The 23,744-nt window shown below is 37.4% G+C and overlaps 1 protein-coding gene across 1 annotated transcript; it reads left to right on the forward strand.

Annotated features, from left to right (window-relative positions):
- Nucleotides 1-93: 93 nt before the first annotated feature.
- Nucleotides 94-23,048, forward strand: slc9a5 (solute carrier family 9 member A5). The gene is made up of 16 exons (XM_084107373.1): nt 94-560; nt 5,734-6,036; nt 7,162-7,325; nt 10,512-10,590; nt 10,705-10,882; nt 12,399-12,619; nt 12,942-13,144; nt 14,733-14,822; nt 15,623-15,693; nt 15,799-15,925; nt 17,714-17,805; nt 18,620-18,746; nt 18,877-19,026; nt 19,563-19,635; nt 19,744-19,875; nt 19,975-23,048. Exons 1-16 carry the CDS (start codon nt 218-220, stop codon nt 20,529-20,531), a joined length of 2,910 nt encoding a protein of 969 aa, XP_083963499.1. The 5' UTR covers nt 94-217; the 3' UTR covers nt 20,532-23,048.
- Nucleotides 23,049-23,744: the final 696 nt, after the last annotated feature.

Below are 23,744 nucleotides of genomic sequence, written 5' to 3' on the forward strand. Positions count from 1 at the left end.
GATGAGGATGATGAGTTACGGCTCTTTAATAAGAACCTCCTCGTGCACGAACGAATCACGTGTCCCTATACGCCAGCTGCACCTTCGCGAGTTACCGGCGAGTGGAGTGTGTGTTGATGTTGTAAACCGGTAACGGGGCGTCCCGTGGAGGGCTTACCATCGCAACAGGAGTGTATAAAAGAAATGAAGATGACACGCCGTTGAACACGCCGAAAAGATGCGGTGCTTGAGATTGCTTCTGTTCATAAAGGTGGCTAGTGATGCAGCGACTGACCTTTACGTGACAGGAGCGTCGCTCTCGCCAGAGCCGGGGGTAAGCGCCGCACCTGCCGTCACATCCCCCGTCGCCTCTCGCTATGCTCCAGCCCAGGAAGAGTACAGGCATCCCGGGATTGCGCTCGCCCGGTCTGCGGAGGAGCCGTCGGCGCCGAGCACGGAGGACGGAGAGTCGTCTCACCACCACGGAGGAGGGTTCAAGATAGTGCAGTGGGAATGGAGCTACGTGCAGACACCTTACATTATAGCCAGCTGGCTTTTGGTGGCCAGTGTGGCGAAAATACGTAAGTTCTGTAATGCAAGATGTACGTTTTCGCTTACTCAACGAGCTTTGTTTTGGATGTAATATATAGTAGTGTTTAAAATAAGCTTCCGAACAGCTGGACTGTTACGCGTAAAGTGTTGGAAGGATTATGTTGAGGACGTGAATGTGTAGTGCGTTTTATTAAAGTGGGCCTTCGGTGCTGTGTGTGTTGGTCAGATGGCTGTAAAAGCGGTGCGTAAAAAGCGCGAGCCACCTGCGCTTCCCTTCCACATCCACTGTCATTAATTGACAGACGCGGGTGGTTGCCATGGCAATAAAGCCCATACATTTCCTCTGGGACATTTTCACACAATAATAAAATGGGCTTTTAGCTTTACTGGAGATAAGTGAACAGCGTTTACAAAGACAGTCACAGCAGTGCACGTTACGGTTATCTTTTTGTACCTGTAATTTTCGTGACTTTTTGCAATCCGTGCTGTATAACGCCCCGCGAGATATTTCTGTGGACTGTGAGCTCACCGTGTTCCCGCCGATCCGGAGTCTCCGCGGAGTAGCGGCGAGCTATGATTGGCTATGACTCATCATCTTTCCATCATCATTCTCACGCTTTGGCTGTGGTGGTGGGAAGTTCGATTCATGTCCGCGAATCGGTTCTTTCGAATAGTTTACTACAAAGAACAGGTTCAGAAAGCTATTCGGTTATTCTTGTCCGTCACCTGCTATCATGTGGTTTGATTAATAATGCTGTTTATATGCTATTAATAATGCTGTTTATATGCTTCATATTTTCCCAATTTCAGCTTGTTGCAGGCTTTGTTTTTTATAAACCGAATCATGCCTGCGAACTAAGTCATTTTGAGCCTAAATATAATTTGCATTTACAGTGCTAAAATTAATTTATATTTATTGGCTTAAACGATTTTTAATAAAACGTGCATGAATAAAACTCTCATAACATCAAGTTGTAACAGTTTCCAGTAGGCTCCCAGACAGCAACAGTGTCGCCCAGATCCGGCCCACATGTGGCCCGGATCTGGGCCAACACTATGTTGCTATCTGGGCTACTTTAAATTATTATTAACGTTTCTGTGTCTGTTAAGTAACTTTTTGTCAAATGCATCAGTCAAATTCTCGGTTCTTTAAGGGTTCACTCGAGAAACGCTCGATTTGTCCTATTTGTGAACGATTTTTAACGTATTTTCATTCACTGAAAGATGCGAATCATGAGAATGATTTCTTCACGTGAGAGCTGAGAGGTCTATATTTTGTTCTTCTGCACTGTAGCAAAGCAAAAGCTCACAGTGATAGTGCCATACGTACAATCGTGCTCCAAAGTTTACATACCCCTTGCAGAATCTGCTAAATGTTAATTATTTTAGCAAAATAAGAGGGATCATACAAAATGCATGTTATTTTTTAGTTAGTACTGTCCTGAAAAAGATATTTTACATAAAAGATGTGTACATAAAGTCCACAAGACAAAAAAATAGCAAAATTTATAAAAAAAAAATACCCCGTTCTTTTTGAGATTTTGAGTTAATTTGTCTTCAGGGAAACATGTAAGTATCTTCTGTTGCTTCCGAAGTGCAGTACTAAATGAAAAAAAATATATATATGTTCAAAAGTTTTCACCCCAGGCTCTTAATGCATAATGTTTCCTTCTGGAGTATCAGTGAATGTTCAAACCTTTTTTAATAGTTGTGTTTGAGTCCCTCAATTGTCCTCAGTGTGAAAAGATGGATCTCAAAATCACATACAGTCACTGCTGGAAAACTTTTGAATAGGGTAATTTTTATAAATTCAGCTATTTTTTGTCTTGTGGACTATATGTTATTATATATCTTATTCAGGACAGTACTAAATAAAAAACAACATGCATTTTTTATGATTCCTCTTATTTGGTTAAAATAATTAAAAATGTTCAGATTCTGCAAGGGGTATGTAAACTTTTTAGCATGACTGTACATTATAAAGATATCTTCAGGAGGACACAAGTGCAATATCAGTTGGAAATGAAAAACATGGCATGATGTTGTGCAATAATCAGCTCAGATTGATTATTGAAGAATTAGGATTTGAGAGCAAAATGTTTAACAGAGAAACTGGTTGTATGTTTTGCGGTGTAGTTCACGAAAAATACATATACAGTACAAACACAAAATGCTCTACCTCCTATATTTGCATGTGTGGGTGTCTCTCAGGCGTCCCTCCAGCTTGTATTTTTGGCCAAGACATGCAGTTACATCAGATCATTTAGCTCAATCATCTGTTTCTCCATGATTCAATTGCCACGGTAACGCCATAAAATTTCATTTTGAATATTTGTCTTGCATCCGGAGAAAGTAGCATTATCTGAAGCACCTGCGCACAGTTTTCAGCTGACTTGAAGTGCTGAGTACACACAGCCGGAACAGGTGAAGGCAATACAACATTTTGTTGTGTTACAGGTAAAGTGTATAAAGTAAATATCCTTAACCCATAGCATCATTATAGTACTGCCATAACATTGCATCCGTACAATAGATAGATAGATAGACAGATAGATACACTATATTGCCAAAAGTATTGGGACACTCCTCCAAATCATTGAATTCAGGTGTTCCATGGCCACAGTTGTATAAAATCAAGCACCTAGGCATGCGGACTGCTTCTACAAACATTTGTGAAAGAATGGGTCGCTCTCAGGAGCTCAGTGAATTCAAGCGTGGAGAGCTTCATGGAATGGGTTTCCATGGCCGAGCAGCTGCATCCAAGCCTTACATCACCAAGTGCAATGCAAAGCGTCGGATGCTGTGGTGTAAAGCACGCCGCCACTGGACTCTAGAGCAGTGGAGACGTGTTCTCTGGAGTGACGAATCGCACTTCTCTGTCTGGCAATCCGATGGACGAGTCTGGGTTTGGCGCTTGCAAGGAGAACGGTACTTGCCTGACTGCATTGTGTGGTGGAGGGGGGATTGTGGTGTGGGGATGTTTTTCAGGGGTTGAGCTTGGCCCCTTAGTTCCAGTGAAAGGAACTCTTAATGCCAAGAATTTTGGACAATTTCATGCTGCCAATTTGTGGGAACAGTTTGGGGATGTTCCTGTTCCAACATGACTGGGCACCATTGCACAAAACAAGGTCCATACAGACATGAGCGAGTTTGGTGTGGAGGAACTTGACTGGCCTGCACGGAGTCCTGACCTCAACCCAATAGAACACCTTTGGGATGAATTAGAGGGAGACTGTGAGCCAGGCCTTCTCATCCAACATCAGTGCCTGACCTCACAAATGTGTTTCTAGAAGACTCCTAAACCTTGTGGAAAGCCTTCCCAGAAGAACTGAAGCTGTTATAGCTGCAAAGGGTGGGCCAACTCCATATTAAACCCTCCGGATCAGGAATGGGATGTCATTAAACTTCATGTGCAGGTAAAGGCAGACGTCCCAAAACTTTTGTCAATATAGTGTAGATAGAGATAGGAGTACTAACTGACAGTTATGTTAATTTGAAAAAAAATGACACTGCCCATTAGTTCAGTTACTGACAAAATAAATAAATTCATATACTTATGTAGCGATGATTATGACCTGCCCTGTTACTTAAACACTCTCATTTACCAGAGGATTGCATTCAGAATACACTCTTCTCAAACATCTAAACTCGCTGAGTTTGAGTCATGGGAGTGATACAAAGCAACATCCCATTCTATACTACACACAGTTTAACTTAATGATCAACCTGTTTATAAAAGATTATCATAATGGGATGGCAATCCACTCTATGTTCTCAATTAACTATCCCAAGTTCTGTCTCTGTCAGTCCCTGAAAATGAAAGGTGTCGGATTAATTGGATTTAATAATCTTTCATTATGGCTGTAATTATATGTGGACTGTTGTTGGAAAGCTTAGGGCAAGTAATGATTTAAAAGCAGGAGATCTTGAGATAGAAATGAATCACACATATGAAGGTCTTCTCTATTGTGAGGTTGGAGTGGCACACAGGTATCAGTATGCATAAATGAATGGAATTAATCTCTAGCACTCATTACATATTTGCCTGTGTGTATTTTTATGTATCTAGGCATATGCCTCAGATTTTTTTTCTTCTTTTTTTGTTATTTAGTGTTTGTGTGTGTGTACACATGCATGTGTTTGTGCAGATGTCTAGTATGCTTTTTGGGTGTATGTCAGTGTTTTTCTGTCCTTGTGTGAATGACTCATGGTGAGCGGTGATTGTTATGCTTCTTGATTTTCCCTCCTCCACAGAATTACTCTGATCATGGAAACCAGATCATGCCATTAGAATCTCTCATTAGGCCATAATGTGTTGTGCTTGCCTTTCACACATTTCATGAGGAATGCTTTTATAAATGGAGGCCAGTCTGTGCCTTGATTAGCTTTTTTAATTAGCCTTATTAATCAACATCATTTTCACTAATATATCCCCACTGAAACATCTTATGATCTATCAAATCCCCCTTTTCCCATATAAACACTACTTGGTTTCTGCACCTCCTGATCCAGTGCAGGGACACTGAGCATGTGGTTTTTGCGGTGTGATTGTTCCTCGTCTTATAATGCTTTGTACAGTCATTTGATATGTCTGACTTGTGAATGGACACTGGTCATACTGCATTTCCCAGTGGAAATATTGTGATGAATTCTAGCAGATGCTCCATTAAACCACTGTAAAGTCCTGCATTGTATTGGTGAATTTAGTATGCAGTCACCTTGTTCAGTTATTGGCCATTTGTGAATTTAATAGTCCTTTCTTAAAGCTGCAGTATGAGATGATGTTTTACTGTGACTCAGTATTTGTCACTGGGAGTGACTGACGTTAGAATGGTGTTGTGTAACATTTTATCTGAAACCATGGTATGGAATTACAGCACCTGTAACTTATAAACTACTCTTTAAATGAGGTTGGTTGGCTGCCGTGGGCCATGAAGCTACATATGCTGCTTATATGCATTGTTTAGTTTGTTTTATTTTATGCATTTGGTTGTCTCTGGCACGTGCATCTTACTGCAATTAACTCAATAAAAAGTGACATTTCATAAAGCTTTAGTGAAATTACAATGAAGAACATTTACTATGTTTGCATTCCCACTTTTTTATGATAGTGCATGGCTAGATAATATCTCTCATCTCATGCTCAATCCATGTTAACCTTTTTTTCTCTGTTGTCTCTTTTCTCTGCTCTGCAATCTTCAGTATTCCACTTCTCTCAGCGTTTTACCACAGCGGTCCCAGAGAGCTGTATGCTGATTCTGCTGGGTCTGGTTCTGGGTGGAGTGGTTCTTATCGCCAGCAAAAAGCAGCCGTACCAACTGGACCCAGGGCTATTTTTCCTCTTTCTTCTGCCAACTATAGTGGGGGATGCTGGGTATTTCATGCCAGCACGGCTCTTCTTCGACAACCTGGGTGCCATTTTGATGTACGCTGTAGTAGGCACATTGTGGAATGCCTTCTGCACTGGATTCTGTCTTTACGGAGTCAAGATGGCAGGGGTCATAGGTGAGTTATTATGGGGTGTCAGTTCAAACAAATGAAACCAAAAATGAATTCTTAAATGATCATGGATCATACAGTGCTTCTTCAGCCATGTTGGTGGAATATTTCCTCTGGTACGTCTGATGTACTGATGACAAAGCTGCTTGTTTTCAAACTTTTTATTAATATAAATTAGGAGTGTGTCAGTCTATTAAAACAATAAACTTGATAATCCTTCAATAAAACAAGCACTGTTGAGGAGACAAATTAAAATATGAAATATTATGTGAGTTTATGCATTTTTAAAATGCTTTTAGCTTCTTAATTAAGATTCTTAAACCGTCCTTGGAAGTTCACTGATGCCCCCTAGTGGGTCCTGACCCCTGGTTGAGAACCACTGCTTTTAGTAAAGCAATAAGCCATTTGAGGCCTTGTGTTACTGTGATTTTCATTTTCATTCCTTAATGCTTTCATATAATATATTGACAACTGCAATATTATAAAAGACAGGAATATTTAATAAATAATTACATGTATTTTTATCACTAAAATTTTTTTTGCCAAGTTATTTAGTTCATTCTGTAAGCCTAAATAGAGGTTATGCTGTATAAATATTGCATTGACTCAATTATTAATTTGTATATTGTTTATGCATAGTGTTTATATATATTATAATTTAGATATATTTATATCTATTATAATTAATTGCATCTTACATAAAAAAATGTGTTGATATGATATATTTGTATGCGTATATACACACATTTTATAGATGCGATTAATCATGACTTGTCTAATCACAAATTTATTTTATGAGAATTTTTATTTAGGGGGAGTCATCGCTGCCTGAAATTTTTTAGTATTGCATAAGACTTAGATGTGGTGTAAATTTTGTTTTAGACCCAAGAAAGGGTAGGGCACTTTCATCCAAGGCAACATGCAGTACACTTATCACAGGGAAAATCCCACTGGAGCATCCTGGGTTAAAGAGCCTGGCCCAAGTGCACAAGGCAGCTTATGAATCGACCAGATTTGAATTACCATTCCAGATCTTTAACCACTGTCTGTACTACACCACTAGGGCTGCATGTGATTTGATCAATTTGGTTGTAATTATTGACTGCTGCTTGTTTGCGTGTCTGTGTGCAGATGAAAAAGTAGATGCAGGTTTGATGGACTTCTTGTTGTTTGGAGCTCTGATCTCGGCTGTGGATCCGGTAGCAGTGATCGCTGTTTTTGAAGAAGTCCATGTGAATGAGACACTCTTCATCATTGTCTTTGGCGAGTCACTGGTCAATGATGCTGTCACTGTGGTGAGTCCGGACTTTGTTAATCATCAAAATGAATTGTTTTTACTATTTAAAGGGTTAGTTCACCCAAAAATGAAAATTCTGTCAGTAATTACTCACCCTCATGTTGTTCCAACCCCGTAAGACTTTCGTTCATATTCGGAACACAAATTAAGATATATTTGATGAAATCTGAGAGCTGGCTCACTCCTTCATAGGCTGCTAGGTAATTGCATCTGCCGGCCCAGAAAAGTTAGTAAAGACATCGTTAAAATAGTCCAAGTGACTACAGTGGCTCAACCTTAAGTTTATCAAGTGATGAGAATACTTTTTGTGCGCAAAAAAAACAAACAAAAATGACGACTTTATTCAACTATTCCTTTTCTTCTGTGTGAATATTTTCATTAATATTCATATTTCACATCCGAATATTTTTGGGTGAACTAACCCTTTAAGTTTGTCTACATGGCTAACACGCTACTAGCAGAGTGTAATGGTCAGTGCTGTGAGTGAGGAAATGCACTACCCTTCAAAATTTTCAGGTCGGTAAGTTTAAAAAAAAAGGTTTTAGAAAGAAGTCTCTTATGCTCACCCAGGCTGCATTTATTTGATTAAAAACACAGTAAAAATAGTCATTTTGTGAAATATTATTACAATTTAAATCAATGTAATGTTTTCTGTTGTAATATTTTTTATATGAAATATGTTCCTTCAGAAATCAGTCTAATTTGCTGATTTACTACTCAAGAAACATTTATTATTAGACATGTTGAAAGCAGTTGTGCTGTTTAACGTGTTTGTGGAAATCATGATACATTTACATGAATAGAAATTTAAAAAAGAAATAGAAAATAATAATCTTGAAATACTATTCTTTTGTAAAAATGCAAAAGCCTTTACTGTCTAATATGTTCAGTCGCATATCTGTTGTTATGGTAACCTTACACCAGAACAGTCTGCTTTAGTGCTGACATGATTATGTTATAAGACATACCCAAAAGTCATTTACAGTACCTGCTCTGGAGAAGCAAATCGATAGTAAATGACTTAGGCTAAGGCATTGCCACTGAATTATCCAAACCATTTCCCTTTTTCCCCTCGTATTTTTATATAACTATACTCTAGGGTCAAACAGTAGCTTCTGGTTAGAGATAGGCTGATTTAGTGTTAATTGTTTATACTACATTACATAATGTTGTTGGGATTAGATCTAATCCTCAGAAATATAATTTTCGTGCTTGAGCAAAGTTTGGATTGTGTTGACTTGACTGTATGTTCACTGGTATAGCAGGTCAGTACGATTTATTTGTAGATGTGTCACTTGTTGACCCATGTGTAGAAGATTACGCCCAATGACCAACCATCACTAATACATTCCCCACCTACTTCTACACATTCTCCCACCCTACAACATTTCAACAGTACCAACATTATTCAACATACATCTGTGAAAGCATGGACATAGCCATCTCTGCCATAATGTCATTCATCAGATTATTCCTCAGGTTTATGCTCCAATTCACTTTTTCCAGTTTTTTTCACACAGAAAGTTATTGTAATGCATAAAAAAAAAAAAAAAAAGGGATAGGCCACTTTCTTCTGAGGGACAGTGTTTTGTTCACTGGAAGTCATTATAACCAAAACTGTTTGGTTAAAAAACACTCTTCAATATGTCTTCTTTTGTGTCTCACAGAGGAAAGAAAGTCATATAGGGTTGGAACGACATGAGGCTAAGGAAATTATGTCTGTGTTTTCATTTTTGGGTGAACTGTACAGTGGTTATCAACCTTTTTGACTCTGAGCCCCCATTTTTCTAAGACAATATTCAAAGATCCTCCTATCTAAGCTGATGTGTGTGTACATCTGTTGTAATATAAATAAACAATGTACACATTACAAACACTTTTTTGCATTTTAATTACGATTGTTAATATACCTACTTAAAAATAAATTGACATTGGTGCCCCCTGGAAGTTTGCTGAGTCTCCCTAGTGGGCCCCGTCCCCTGGTCTAAAAAGTATGTTTACATTCTGCATGTGTACATTTTATTTTTAATTCTATTTGCCCTAGGCATGTTTCAGTAAGTAAGTTTTTATTAAGCTCAATCATTGTCTTTTGTTCTCTTTATGTTACAAGCTTTTTGAGCCAGGTTATTACAAGATTTTTAGCTTAAATCTCCTTTTTATGCATCAGATTAGGTGTAAAGTTACCACAGTCACATTCTAGGGATTCTGAACTCTTGAGCAGGTTCCCACCAGGCTTCAGTGTAGAAGTGGCTGCGGATTATAGTGTGATTGTGTGTGTGTGTTTACTGGAAGGTCAGCTAGCACTTGAGGTCGGGTTATTCAGAGTAAGACTGTGATCACTCTCTGAATATATACCGATAAATGTGTGAACAGGGGGAAGCCTCTTCTTTTTGCATTTATTATCAAAGCTACTGGATAACATTGTTCATTTAGTTATGTTCATAGAGGAGTGAAACGTAAGGCTCAGTCTCTTGTGCCACTGGTCTAATGGCCATATCGTAAGACAGGTTCATTATTCAAACCAATCATGAGAGCCTTCAGATGGACAATGCTCTTCACAAAATTGCACATCTTCAGTTTTGCTGCTGAGCTGCATATTAATTCATCTGATGTACACAATAGGAAATCTACTGTTGATATTATGGGGAACAATTGGAGATGCACTTTCAGTCTGTCCAAGCTCTTTCGCCATAGCTTTAAATGTAATTTTAACTCACTTTGAATACATTAATACTTTTTAGGATGCATTAAATTGATCAAAAGTACTTTGAACTTTCTATTCATCAAAGAATCCTGAAGAAAAATGTATCACAGTTTCCACAAAATTATTAAGCAGCACAACTGTTTTCATCAGTGATAATAAAAAGAAATAAGAAATGTTTTTTGAGCACCAAATTAGATCATGTGACACTGAAGATTGGAGAAATGGCTGCTAAAAATTCAGCTTTGCCATCACAGGAATGAATTGAATTTTAAAATGTATTAAAATACAAAACAGTTATTTTTAATTGCAATATTTCACAATGCTACTGTGTTTAATAAATGCAGCCGTGGTGATCGTTTTTGAAAGACACTTCTTTCAAAAACTTTTAAAAAATCTTGCCGACCACAACATTTTATTTATTGTATTTTTATCTTTCAGATTTTTAGTATAGGAGAGATGCATTAATAATTGTCTCAACAGGTCTTATATAAAGTGTACATATCCTTTGTGGAAGTGGGACCAGGGAATGTTTACACCGCAGACTATTTTAAAGGAATTGGTAAGTACAAAATGTGTCAGTTGTTTCTTTAACACCATATTGTTGAGTATAATATTTAAATGAGTTAATATTTACATGAAACATATACTTTTTTCATTCCTGCAATCATTCCAGTCTCCTTCCTCATTGTCAGCATTGGAGGGACTTTGGTTGGTCTCATCTTTGCTGTTATTCTGGCCTTTGTCACTCGTTTTACAAAGAAGGTGCGCATCATAGAGCCGCTGTTCATCTTCCTGTTGGTTTACCTGGCCTACCTGACGGCAGAACTCTTCTCTCTGTCCGCCATTCTTTCGTGAGTTTTGCCACTGCCAGCATACTCATCTTAATAATTTGAATTTATTTGAAATTGAGTCTCTGCGTATTTGTACACAAACTCAAAATGAATTCAAAAATATGAGTGGAATTGTGAAATGCAGAAAGATTTGTGTGAGTATAAGGAATAGAAATATCATTACCTTAATATATAAAATCAGAAATCAATGGAATGTCCTCATCATGATAGAAAAAGATGTGTGTGTCTGTGCAGCTCTGTGACAAACACTGTGGTGGCTGACATTTAAAACGATGAGAAGTTAAATGGCAGGGTTAATGCTGAGAGGGGAAATGATTCATGCCTTAAGAGCACTACAGTGAAAAATAGAGAGAAACATTTGAGCATAATAGAGAAAGAAGAATGGACACATCAGGGTCAGGGATAAATGATTCAGTGAATGAGAACTGGTGAGTGTGTTTGTGTGAGCTGTGTATCTGTGCACATGACGCTGAAAACATGTTGTTTATGAATATTTCCGTGGCCAATTTGAAGAATTTTTCAGATTGTTTTCAAAACATGTGTGCAGAGCTGTAAATCTCAGTAGTTTTTGTGGCGGTCATAAATCACATAATGAGATTATGAGCAGAGGAATTAGATTATTAACCCGTTTTAGTATTGCTTAGCACAGCAAAAGAACAGATTTCAAGATGCAGAGTCATGCTTGGATACAAATCAGGAATCAGTACTACTAGATATAAAGGAATGAACTCACATATGAATTAAAGTAAAAATGCATGTTTGTCTGCTTATTTTGTAAGCATATACTAATGCAGCACTTGGAGCGCCCCCTCATGGCTCTTCATCACACTTACTGCACAAGGTGGTATGGAGTTAGAAATGAAATAAGCCACAATAGGATTTAAAGATAAGGAGAAAAGGTCACTAGAGACTGGATTATATGAATACAATCTCATCAATATAATTCTGCACTTTTCATTTTTTCTGGTCTGTTCAATGAGTACTGCAAAGTGACTCATATATAACACAATGAGCAAAGCGTAATTCCTGTCTAAAGCTAACTTATGTATATAGAATGTAAATATAGGGATATCTCATATCTCTGTCTAAATATAGACATCAATCCAAAGGTACAAAGGTCAGAAACAATTCATAAGGACAATAACAACCTACTTATTAAACTCTAAACTATTATATTTATGATTTTTGAAAAAAAAAAAATGTATAAAATACATCTATTGCATTCTATTATTCTATCATCATTATATATGTTATTGTTGATTCTTTATGAGTAAAGTCTTTATGAGTGAGTCATTCCCTCAACCGATTTGTTTGAAAACAGTTGCTGAATTTGGAACCGCACACTACTATTACTTTTTCTACCATAGAACAATATGGTAAAAAAAGGTAGTACTTAAGTACAATTAAATGTGGATGCTTTTTAACTTTCTCTAGTATTTTTTATTTTATTTTTTTAAGCTAGGGTATTAGCTATTATTCTATCATCATTATATATGTTATTGTTGATTCATGGCAGGATGACTTTCTGTGGCATTGGCTGCAAGAAGTATGTGGAAGCAAATATATCACAGAAGTCCCGGACCACCGTGAAGTACACCATGAAAACCCTGGCCAGCATTGCAGAGACGATCATCTTCATCTTTTTGGGTATCTCAGCTGTGGACAAGTCCAAATGGGCCTGGGACACTGGCCTTGTTGTCAGCACACTCATATTTATCTTAGTCTTCAGGGCCATAGGTAAGAGAGAGTTCTGTTCTATTCTATTCTATTCAGAAAACATGGTAGTTACATTGTATTTTTTGGTACTTTTTGGTTACCGAAGTTAAAAATGAAAAGAGAACTCTCACTAAAATTTCTTCACTCACATGGCTACATACATCAAATAGTTTTCTTAACCATGTGAGCTGAAAATGTACCATGTATTTTCATTTGATATTCATTTGATTACTTTTGTCATTTATAATGGGTTTAGATGCAGACTTGCACTGTACATTTACAATGTTTAATAGCCTCGGCTCTAACACTCAGCATATGTATTTGCTCAACATGTTATTTGCAGGTGTAGTAGGGCAGACTTGGTTCCTGAACTGGTTTAGACTGGTTCCACTTGACAAGATTGATCAAGTGGTGATGTCATATGGCGGTCTCAGAGGAGCTGTGGCCTTTGCTCTGGTGGTTCTTTTAGACAAAAAACATGTGAAGGCTAAAGACTACTTTGTGGCAACAACCATAGTTGTGGTTTTCTTCACAGTCATGTTTCAGGTAACTCTTTTAGAAATTTCTGTATTCCTTCCTATTTGTGTTTTCCCTCCCCTTCACGTTTACAGAATAATTTTGTTTTGATAGAAGTGTTCTTTCTTTTCTTTCTGTTTCATCTTTCCTCAGGCTGTGATTATTATCATTACTTGTATGTGTGTGGGTAGCGGACAGCTAATAGCCTTGCAGGGATGACATTTCCCCTCCGCTGTGTTAAATTGCTGTTACTTCCAAAGCTATTCTGAAACAGAGATGCTAATTATGATGAATGGAGTAATTTTGATGTTACTGCCTATGTGTGTGTGTGTGTGTGTGTGTGTGTGCCCATCTGGCCAGTGCCAGCCTTTTTACCCTATTCCAATTTCATCTATTATTCATGGCCACAGAATCTCTATAGAGTGTGTTGTCAAAGTCATGTTAGTGTATCCAACATGTCACAGAATATCTGACTGCTGAAATCATCAGTATATACTGCCAAGCTTTGGTTAGGAACTTTTCTTTCCACAGATGCTACAAATATGCACGCTTGTTAGACAAGTATGCATTGTTGTTTTTTCTGTAACAGGTAGCTGTGGATAAACTGTATTGAGTTTTTTAAATTGAGTATAGCTTTTAAAACCTTTAAAACATTAAATACATAGACATAAAAAACTATATAAATAATATACTTTTTGACACTGTCAGTCTGTGTTAGTAGTGGGGATTTTTCAGATAATCTTTCTACAGCTTGCATTGATACGCCAGTAGGTGGCAACAAGTGACTGTCTTTACGAGTGAGTCACTGAATCATTCATTTAGCTGATTCATTTAAAAACACTGATTCATTAAGGAAGGAAAGAAGCGACTGGCTGAATTCTGAATTGCATGTTAGCATACTACTCATACTATTTCTATCATATACATATATGCGATTCAGAATTTAGCCACTGTCTTTATGAGTGAGTCATTTGAATCATTCCCTCAACCGATTTGTTTGAAAACAGTTGCTGAATTTGGAACCGCACACTACTATTACTTTTTCTACCATAGAACAATTTGGTAAAAAAAAGGTAAGAGTAGCACTTAAGTACAATTAAATGTGGAAATTAAATTAAATTGCTCAAAAACAGTGATTTATTCAGGTACGAAACACCCCTAATGTGTCTCTGCGATGCGTAACAATTTGATTATGCTTGTGCTTCATTTAAAACTTCTTTCACTGGTGGAGCAAAAATACACAAAATATCTGGCAATATTGTGTCTTAAATGAACATTTCTCAGGATTAACTTCTTGTTTAGTGAACAAGCTTGTTTTGTTGCAAATATCACACTCAATATTAATACTCAATATCACAAATGTACAATATTAATTCTCAGTATCACACTCACGATCACGCTGTTGGTCTAAATGCTGGTGTAAACAATTACAGCTGTGCTGATATTTGTAAAACAGCATTTTTATTTTCTAGTGTGATATTGCTTAATTAGGTAAAAGTTTATTTAAAAGACCAATTATATTGCTGCTACTAGAAAAGTGAGCTGTGATGTTTAGTTGAAAGATTTGGATGGTGCCCTCTCTCTGTTTTGTTGACATTTCCCAAATCTTCCCTCCCAGGGTTTAACCATCAAGCCTTTAGTGAAATGGTTGAAAGTGCCACGCAGCACAAACAGAAAACCTACCATCAACGAAGAGATCCATGAGCGTGTGAGTCAATATCGCTTCCAGCACTCTCACTTCTCTTCTGTCTGTTTCTTATCACCTGTCTCCCTCTATATCCCTGCCTGACTGCCTGTGGTGAAATGTGTGAGTGATGATGTTGACCTTGCTATCTGTGCTGTGCTTGTGATCTGATGACTGAAACAGCAGTATTGCCACAGACAGACTGACATTAGACTCTTCCCTCCAATGAATTAATCATCAGAGCTCTTTTTTTTTTTTTTGCCTTTCCACAAATAGATGTGCACACATAGGCAGAGGTCACACAGCGCCTTGTCATTTACCTCATCCTCTTTCTGAAGGCCTTACATATCCTGCTGCTCTATGCACACTTGGGGACTCAGGTCTACCTACTGAGCTCTCGAAAACCTGGGCTAAAGATAGGCTGTAGTGTAGCTGAGCTGACAGAATAGATTTGAAATAATGTAGGAGAGATTCTGAGAAAATAAAGGAGGATAGAAGAGATATTCTCTTGGAAAGCAGCAGTTTCCCAAAGTTGTGTAGACCAAACAGATTTTAACACCACACAATTTAAGATAGAATAGTGTTGCATACTTTAGACTGAACTGCTCACCAATTGCCGATGTCTAGTTTATTTACAAAGAAATATTTGGAAAAAATCCCATGGATTTTTTTTTAAATGTCTGCAAAAGATGTAGGATTTGATCTCAAGTGCACTTAAAAATAGCCATGGATGCTAATAAAATAAATGTGAATAAATAATTCAAATAAAATGGCCATAAATAATTTATAGAAGCACTGAACTTTGTCTGTCTTTCTGTTTTCAGGCCTTTGACCACATTCTGACAGCTGTGGAGGACATTGCTGGTCTGAATGGCTACCATCACTGGAGGGACAAGTGAGTGGCACTTAGCTGTCTATTCTCATGATGAGAGATGTACTTGTCAATTTAAAAGAGCTAAACGAATGCAATATTGTGTTATTAAGTCTCATTGTTTTTTAGGTGGGAGCAATTTGACAAGAACTATTTGAGTAAGTTGCTGTTGAGAAAGTCTGTGTACCATAAGAGTGAACTGTGGGAGGCCTATCAGAAAATCAACATCAGAGATGCCATCAGTGTCATTGATCAGGTAAAAGGCTAATGCTGCCATATATCAGGTACACAGTTTGTTAGCATTATTTTTATAAGGAAAGTTGCTGGAAAGTTTGCTCAGGGTGAAACTGGGTTAAGGTTTTCCTAGGATTTGCTTTTCCTGTCATTAACAAAGGTAATACACATTTTTTAGACATTGTGCCATGGTAGTACCATGGTATTTTTTTGGAATGTAATGCACCATCATACTTGGTGTACCATGGTGTATACCATACTGGTGTGATGCCATCTACCATTTTTGTAAGTGGTTCCATCAGTATTATTGTTGTATTAAAATTATTGACCACTAGATGGTGCCCACACACCAAAAAAATCAGTACTAGGTAAAATCAGCACTGCTGTGCAATGCAACAATCAATCTGCTTTAAAACCACTATTAAAACTACTTTTATTTTCAGCTGCTTCTACTTTCTAAAGTGTTTCCTTATTCAGACTCACTCACACCTATGGATTTTAGAAATGAAAATTCATTGAAAACCTTGGCTAAACTTTTGAATGAACATAAATCATTGTAGTAATGTTAGTTAATTTTCTTAATAAAAGTTATACTACAGTTTTAATACTGTGGGTTGACTGAGAGTCTGGTTGGGGGTCCCTGGGCCTTTAAAGAGTGAAAGCCCCAGGATTATAGCATTGAGCAGAGGAAGCATTGAGATCTGTTCTGAGGCTCAAGAGAGTCGTTTGAGAAGAGCAGAGTATAATTCCTCCCTTTGTTAGTTACCCTGACGCCACGGTGTCTCTGCCAATACTGGTCCTTTGTAGGCATCTGATACCTGTCAGCTGCAACATCAAACATATCTACAAAAATACTGGCTGGAGATGGCATCATACAGAGAGAGTTAAAGAGGAAAGAGAAAGAAGGGCCTCCAGTAGATATTTTAATATGAATGTATAGACATGCACATCATAATTGTTACACACCGCCCACTTGATTCTTTTTTTAGTTGGTTTGTTTGTTAATAGTAATAATGTTTTTTTTTCTCATGTTAGATTCGTCTTTCAAATAATTTCTCTCCTCTTCACGTCTCCAAAGAAACAATGTGCTTGATCTGAAAATGTTTATAACACCTGGAATTTTAGTCATGCATGACTTTTGTCTTCCAGCAAGTTCATTTCCTGTACCCTTGAGTTTCATAGAGCTCGGCTTCCTGAGAGTAGTTATCAAGCTAATATTAGCACAAGATTGAGAGATAGAGAAACCTCTGTTCTCTTTCAGACCACCCAGTGAAAGAGGCACAGGATTATTCATTTCATTTGAGAAGGGAAAAAACTAATTTATCAGCTATAATAATTAAAAAATAGTTTTTTCTCTATATTAGTCACATTTCTGCATGTCTTTCTCATGGTTTTGTACTTTGTATATATTTTCAATGTCCTGTGAAATAGGGCAAAATGGACTGTTTAAAACATTATGCTTAATTTCTTATGTATATCAAGAAAGATTAGTCATTAGCCATATGCCAGAGATATTTGTAGTAAGAGAAACCATCTATATGGAGAATGAAGAGCGGAGAGCTGGGTTACATTCACACTGGGACTGCTGAATTATTGAATATAAATGTGCACTTTGCATTGTGTCTGTAATACCACCTGAGCATTAAATTACAGTAATGGAAGGGTTTGGAGATGATAGGTGATACTAAACTGTAGCTACTTACATAGCTGGGCATTTAAGGAACATCAATCAATAGCTTGATACTTTATGTATTAGCCAATCAGAATCAAGTTTAATATTTGATGCTATTTCTCTGTCTCTCTCTCTCAGGGTGGGAATGTGTTGACTTCTGCTAGACTCTCTCTGCCTTCCATGGCCAGCAGAACCTCTTTCCCAGAGGTCACAAATGTTACCAACTACCTGTGAGTATTTTGTGTTTGTGAACATCACGTTAAAAAATAAAAAAATAAAATCTTAATCAGCAATTTTATCTTGTTGCCCAGTAAAAACTCCTTAATAATGTCATTAAAAAAAGATAAATATAAACCACCAAATATAGACTACGATTCAAAGGTAGTGTCTAAGATTTTTTTTAAATGTTTTTGAAAAAAGTCTCTTATGCTTACCAAGGCTGCATTTATTTAATCAGAAATACAGTAAAAGCAGTCATTTTGTGTGTACAATTTAAATAACTGTTGTTGTATTTTATTCATGTGAAGGTAAAGCTGAATTATGATGAATAGAAAGTTCAAAAGAGCAACATTTATTTGAAATAGAAATCTTTTTTAACATTATAAAATGTATTTAGTCACTTTTGATCAATTTAATGCATCCTCGCTGAACAGAAGTATTAATTTCTTTAAAAAATACTGACCCCAACATTTTGAATGGTATCATGACCCCTTTGGCAAATAGTTTTTTATTATCTTGTTTTAAGTGCTAAATAAATTAATAGAGATTTGTGCTCAAAACAATATACAACTATTTGAAACGTATATACACATGTTATATAAACTTAATACAGAATACCAAGGACATTTTTTTTAAAGAATGTTTAGACAAAGCAATATAAAATACTGATAAAAGATAAACTGTTTAGCATTTTTTATTTTCATAGGACATTTTTTGAATGTGTGTGCAGACATGTTTTTGTGTATATCTGTGGCGTAAGTGTACATGCGTTTCCATGCATGTTGGTTCTTGTAACTCCCTGTGTCTCTGTATGTGATCTCTCAGGAGAGAGAACGGCAGTGGGGTGTGTCTAGACCTCCAGGTGATTGACACAGTGCCAGGAGCCAAGATAGAGGAAGAGCTAGAGACACATCATGTGCTTGCTGGAAACCTCTACAAACCCAGGAGACGGGTACAGAATGTGCCACACTCACACCCTCTCACTATAAAGTGCTCTGAAGCATGATATTGCATCAGTAAAATGGGTGATACTTTGTATGATGTGTTTGCTTCAGTTGACATCCCTTTCTCTGTACCTGCAGTACCAGTCCCACTACAGTCGCCACTTCATGACAGTGGGTGAAAAAGAGAGACAGGACAGGGAGGTGTTCCAGAGGAATATGCGCAACCGTCTGGAGTCCTTTAAATCCACTCGCTACAAGCGTCACAAGAAAGACCGCAGTCAGAAAAAGGCAAGGGCTTTAATTGAGTTAACTGGACCTGAGGGAGGCCATGGTAGTCTATGACTGACAAGTATCCATGTATGTAAGGTCAATGTAGAGACAAGGTTAATGTTTGTAGTTACTGATATGTATCATGACTCACGAGTGATGGCTTGCTACTGTATGTGTGAGAGCAGATTCTTGAGCAGATAATAATGTTTCTTGAGCAGCAAATCAGCATATTAGAAAGATTTCTGAAGGATCATGTGACACTGAAAACTGGAGTAATGATGCTGAAAGTTCAGCTTTGCCATCACAAGAATACATTACATTTTATAGTATTAAAATATATTAAAATAGAATTGTAATATATTTTATTTGATATTTAAATAATATTTCAAAATATTACTGTTTTTTTCAAATAAATGCAGCCTTGGTGAGCAAAAGAGACATCATTAAAACAAAATCTTACAGAGATACTGTATGTATATGTATTTAACTTGTTCCTCTGATACATTTACTTTGTTTTCCCAAAAGTTTTAAATATTGATACTATCGTATTACAGCGGAAAGGGTCAGATGCGAAAGAGCAAGACGCCAATGAAAAACCCAGACGAAATGTCAGCTGGCAGGACAAAGGTTGGTCACTGGATCTGCTTGGTGATGATTATCTTTTAATGAAACTATTTTCTGATACTTAAAGTTCCCAGTGCATTGTGTAACATGTTTTTGCACATATGTCTGTAGACCCAGTTGTGGTTCCAATGGCACATGAGGAGGATATACATGATCCTTCTGAACCAGATAAAGATGATGATGTGGGCATTACTTTTGTGGCTCGCAAAGCTCCAGAAACACCAAAGGAGAGACCAAAATCAGGTGAGAAATGAACACGATTGTGGTAAGAAAAAGTGAGAACTGATTGCTACCCATCTCCAACATTTCTATATCTTCTTGTGTTTCTTTTTATTCTCTCAGTACCAGCTGCCCTGGATGTTTGTCAGAGCCCGGTTGCCGCCCCTCCCTCACTGACATGTGGAGAGAAAACCCTGCCATGGAAAAATGGTGTGGGTTCTCTCCCTCCCTGTGTGTCTGTGGAGGCCACTAAAATTATCCCAATAGACCTGCAGCAGGCTTGGAACCAGAGCATCTCCTCTCTGGAGAGCCTGGCTTCTCCTCCAGAGCCTCTGCATCCACGTATTAGCGCCCTCTCGAGGCTGGGAGGACCCCTGCGGACCCCTGCAAAGGGAAAAAGTGGTGCTGGTGCAGGATCAGGAAGTAATACAGGTTCCCCAAGTTCAGGGCCATTCAAGTTCCCTGCAGGGAAGGAGGAAGAGGAGGAAGGCACCCTCTCTCAGCAACAGCAAGAAATGCAGCCGCTAATGTCGTCTTTGAGGCCACCGCCACCACCTCCTCCGCCACCTGCTGCGCAATCCGCCGGAAAGAGAAGGAATCCTTGTGTATATCTTAGGAGTCTGGTGACAGTGCCATCTTCTGGCGGGGAGCCACATAGCAGGAAGCCAACCCAACTGTAGAATCGCTTCCTTTAATCATCTTACTGCTGGCATTTACTTCCTCGGGCCAGAGTTTATTTTTAAGTCAGTAAATTCATTTCTAAGAGACTATTAATTTGGTTTTCTTTTTTAGCGCTAATAGGATACATGGGTTTAGAAAAGGTTGGTAGTTTGCTGATGATCCAGTTATTTTTGTGTACAGAGCAGTTCCTTTCACACAGGAAAACCGGTCCACTTTCCATGTTTTCTTTTTGTTTAGTTTGAAGTGATCTGCCCAGTATTATGTACCCCTGTATATGTGATTGTCAAAATGTACAACTACCGAACATATATAAGGCTAAACTACATTCCAAGGAGCCACTGGGTATGTCTGTTAAACAGTGTTTTATTCAACTTTCCTCCCTCACTCACACAAAAGAACAGCAAATCATTTCATTTTTACTCTCACAGTTTTAATCTTTAAATGACTCAATCCATCTTAAAACAAGAATGAATACTGTAGTACTGAGGTCTTCCCTTTTCAGACTGGGGTGACAAAGTAACACTTTTTCTTACAGCACATCACAGAAAGCGCATGAGGTTAGGGCCACACATCTTCAATCACAGCCATTATCTCTCAGTGGGCTTGAAATATGCATAACAAATCCACAAACACTACATTGGATGACATATAATCCATGATGATTGTCAGGAGCATTTATGATGTGTACAGGATACATAAGCTTCTATGCTGCACATTACCTGTTCTCTGTTGTGTTTGGCAAAAAAGCAAGGTCTGTTAATTTATTTTCTATTTATGTATCAACTTCATGCCTTTTATTCTTTTGCTTTCCAAATAACAGAGTTTTGTTAATCTGTATTTTAATCTACAAAGCTACAGCTGGTTTAATAACCAAAGTGTTTAATGTTAATGTTTAATATTGAATTTTTTGTCCGTCTTTACTTAATTTTATGACACTATATTTATAATCATGAATAATTAATTACGGATCATTAGAATTTGATGTGCTTTATCAGTAGTAGGGGGCTGGAACTGTCACAGTGTAAATCTAATTCGTAATAATACTGTAGGCCACAGACTCATCAATGTAATCTAATGCACTTTCTAATGCAGTTTCTAAAATTGCTTTCAATTTGTCTGACAATGACAAACATATAGCATACTGTACATCTCATGTCTACTCCAAGTCTTCAGATGTCTTCATCCTTTAAGGTTCTTACTATACCATAAAAGGGTATCGTATACAGAATTTGGGTTTTGCACTTAAAATTAAAAGCCATTTAGGCCACTGTACCTGTGGTGTTCTTGAAGCTGCTGGCCCATTGTTTTGTATTGCTGTGCAATTCTATGTATGTCCTGAGGATTGTCGTGCCTTGAGAGGGACGGTGTTAAATGTTGAGAAAGAGGCCTTGTTGATCTCTATTGTGCCTGTGAACAGTATGGAGTGGGTCAGCATTGTCTTACTTGAACTTGTCGTGTTAGCAAAAATGTTGCCCCAATCATTTGGCCCCATTGAATTCAAATTGGAATTAAATTATCCTATTATATTAAAATGGAATTTTCAGATCTTTTCTCCCATGTGTTTTTTTTATAGGTAACTTTATGTGGTGTTTATGTGCCACATAGTGAATTTGAACAACTGCAGGAATAAGGTTAACAAAAGAGAGGACAGAGCTTTTGAAGGGCAGTGTTTGTCTCATCATTGCATGTTAATTTAACTTTTTAATGTTAGATGAAAGCAAATTCTTTATATGTTTTATTCTGTCATATTTAGCTGGTCTCAGCTGGTACTGTATTTCATCCGTAGGTAGATCCTCAGGGGGCTCGATGAAGGAAACCTTTGGTGAATAATTAAGTTATTTTCCCCCTTCAACCCAGGAGTCCCTGTGGTTTAGGCAGGGCTTCCCTAGACTGCCCTCCAAAGACTACAGCGCATTTATGTGCTAATGTGCCATTTTCCCTTCCTCAAGCCCTGAAACAGATCCCAACCAGCAATGAAGTCATTGGCGAGAGAACAAAAGTTGGATTTGAATGTGGAGACTTTAAACTGATTCCACCAAGTGATTTTCCCACCTGACTAAATATCAGGGTTTGTTGTTGTTGCTGCCCCTCTTTAGTAATCTTGAGATTTCACAGGCCATGTTCATAAAGAACCGTTTTTATAGGCACTTTTGGCACGAGTTTCGAAATTTAACTTGAAATTTAATACAAATGTAATTTAGCGTCCAACAGTATATATCATTTTTGTTAAGTCTTTCTCCCCCCACCCCCGACTTGTCATTTTCCTGAATCAACCAATGTCATTTCCATATCAGATTATGTATTGAGCATCTTTACAACGTTCTTCAATGTACGTTGAGTGGTGGATATAAAAATGTCCAACTTTGTTTTGTACTTTGTTTTGTTAAGGCTATTCATAGCTAGCATTTTATATATCCTACACACAATTAAATAATATGTTCATACTTTTTTGCAGTAATTTGGCAAACCCGCGGGTTTATTTTGGAAATAACACACAATAAATATATTTTGTTCACAAACTATTTACCATGATCTTTCATTATTTTCTTCACATAATGTGTCATATATTTCATCTCAATATGCTCTTTACTAACAATGTCAGACACAGCTATGTATGTAGGCTAGGCTACTAATAACCTATTGGGGGAGGGGGAAATGGCAAATTTCTCCATTTAGCTTATACTTTTTTTAATTTATTTTGTTTGTAGCCTATTTATTACATTTTAAAACAACATTTTATTTTTTACAATCCTATCGGTCTTGTAAAAAACTGCATTTACTGTTAATGATCCGCATATAAATTCTTCCGCCAAGTAAGTTAACGTTAATATAGGTCGCTGTTTAGTGTTTCACAGCTAACTTACATCGCGCATTCATATTGCGACAACGGCTTCAGAGTTTCGACGAAGATCATCGGAATGTAAGTATAAATATTAATTACCGATTAAAGATAAACATGTAACGTATTAGACAACAACCTACAATGTTTTAGGCATTAACTAGCAATGTAGATATTTAGGAATACAGAAGGTGTACTTGTTTTGGATTTCTGTCAACGTGTGAACTTCTGTTTTACCGCAGATCGCCTCAGGTAACATAGCAATTATCGCTTTGTCACGCTTTCAAATCCACAAAAAAATGTTTTACGATAGTTCATGATAGTGTAAGTGAATAAGCAGGCATATCCAACCTGCAAAGTCTGTAAGCTAAAC

This window comes from Abramis brama (assembly GCF_963993115.1).
Source record: "Abramis brama genome assembly, chromosome: 3".
Classification (NCBI taxonomy): domain Eukaryota; kingdom Metazoa; phylum Chordata; class Actinopteri; order Cypriniformes; family Leuciscidae; genus Abramis; species Abramis brama.

Coding starts and splice junctions, on each gene's coding strand:
- slc9a5 (XM_084107373.1), top strand. CDS start 218: ATGCGGTGCTTGAGATTGCTTCTGTTCATAAAGGTGGCTAGTGATGCA. Junction 561..5,733: donor GGCCAGTGTGGCGAAAATAC/GTAAGTTCTGTA, acceptor TGCAATCTTCAG/TATTCCACTTCTCTCAGCGT. Junction 10,883..12,398: donor TCTCTGTCCGCCATTCTTTC/GTGAGTTTTGCC, acceptor GATTCATGGCAG/GATGACTTTCTGTGGCATTG.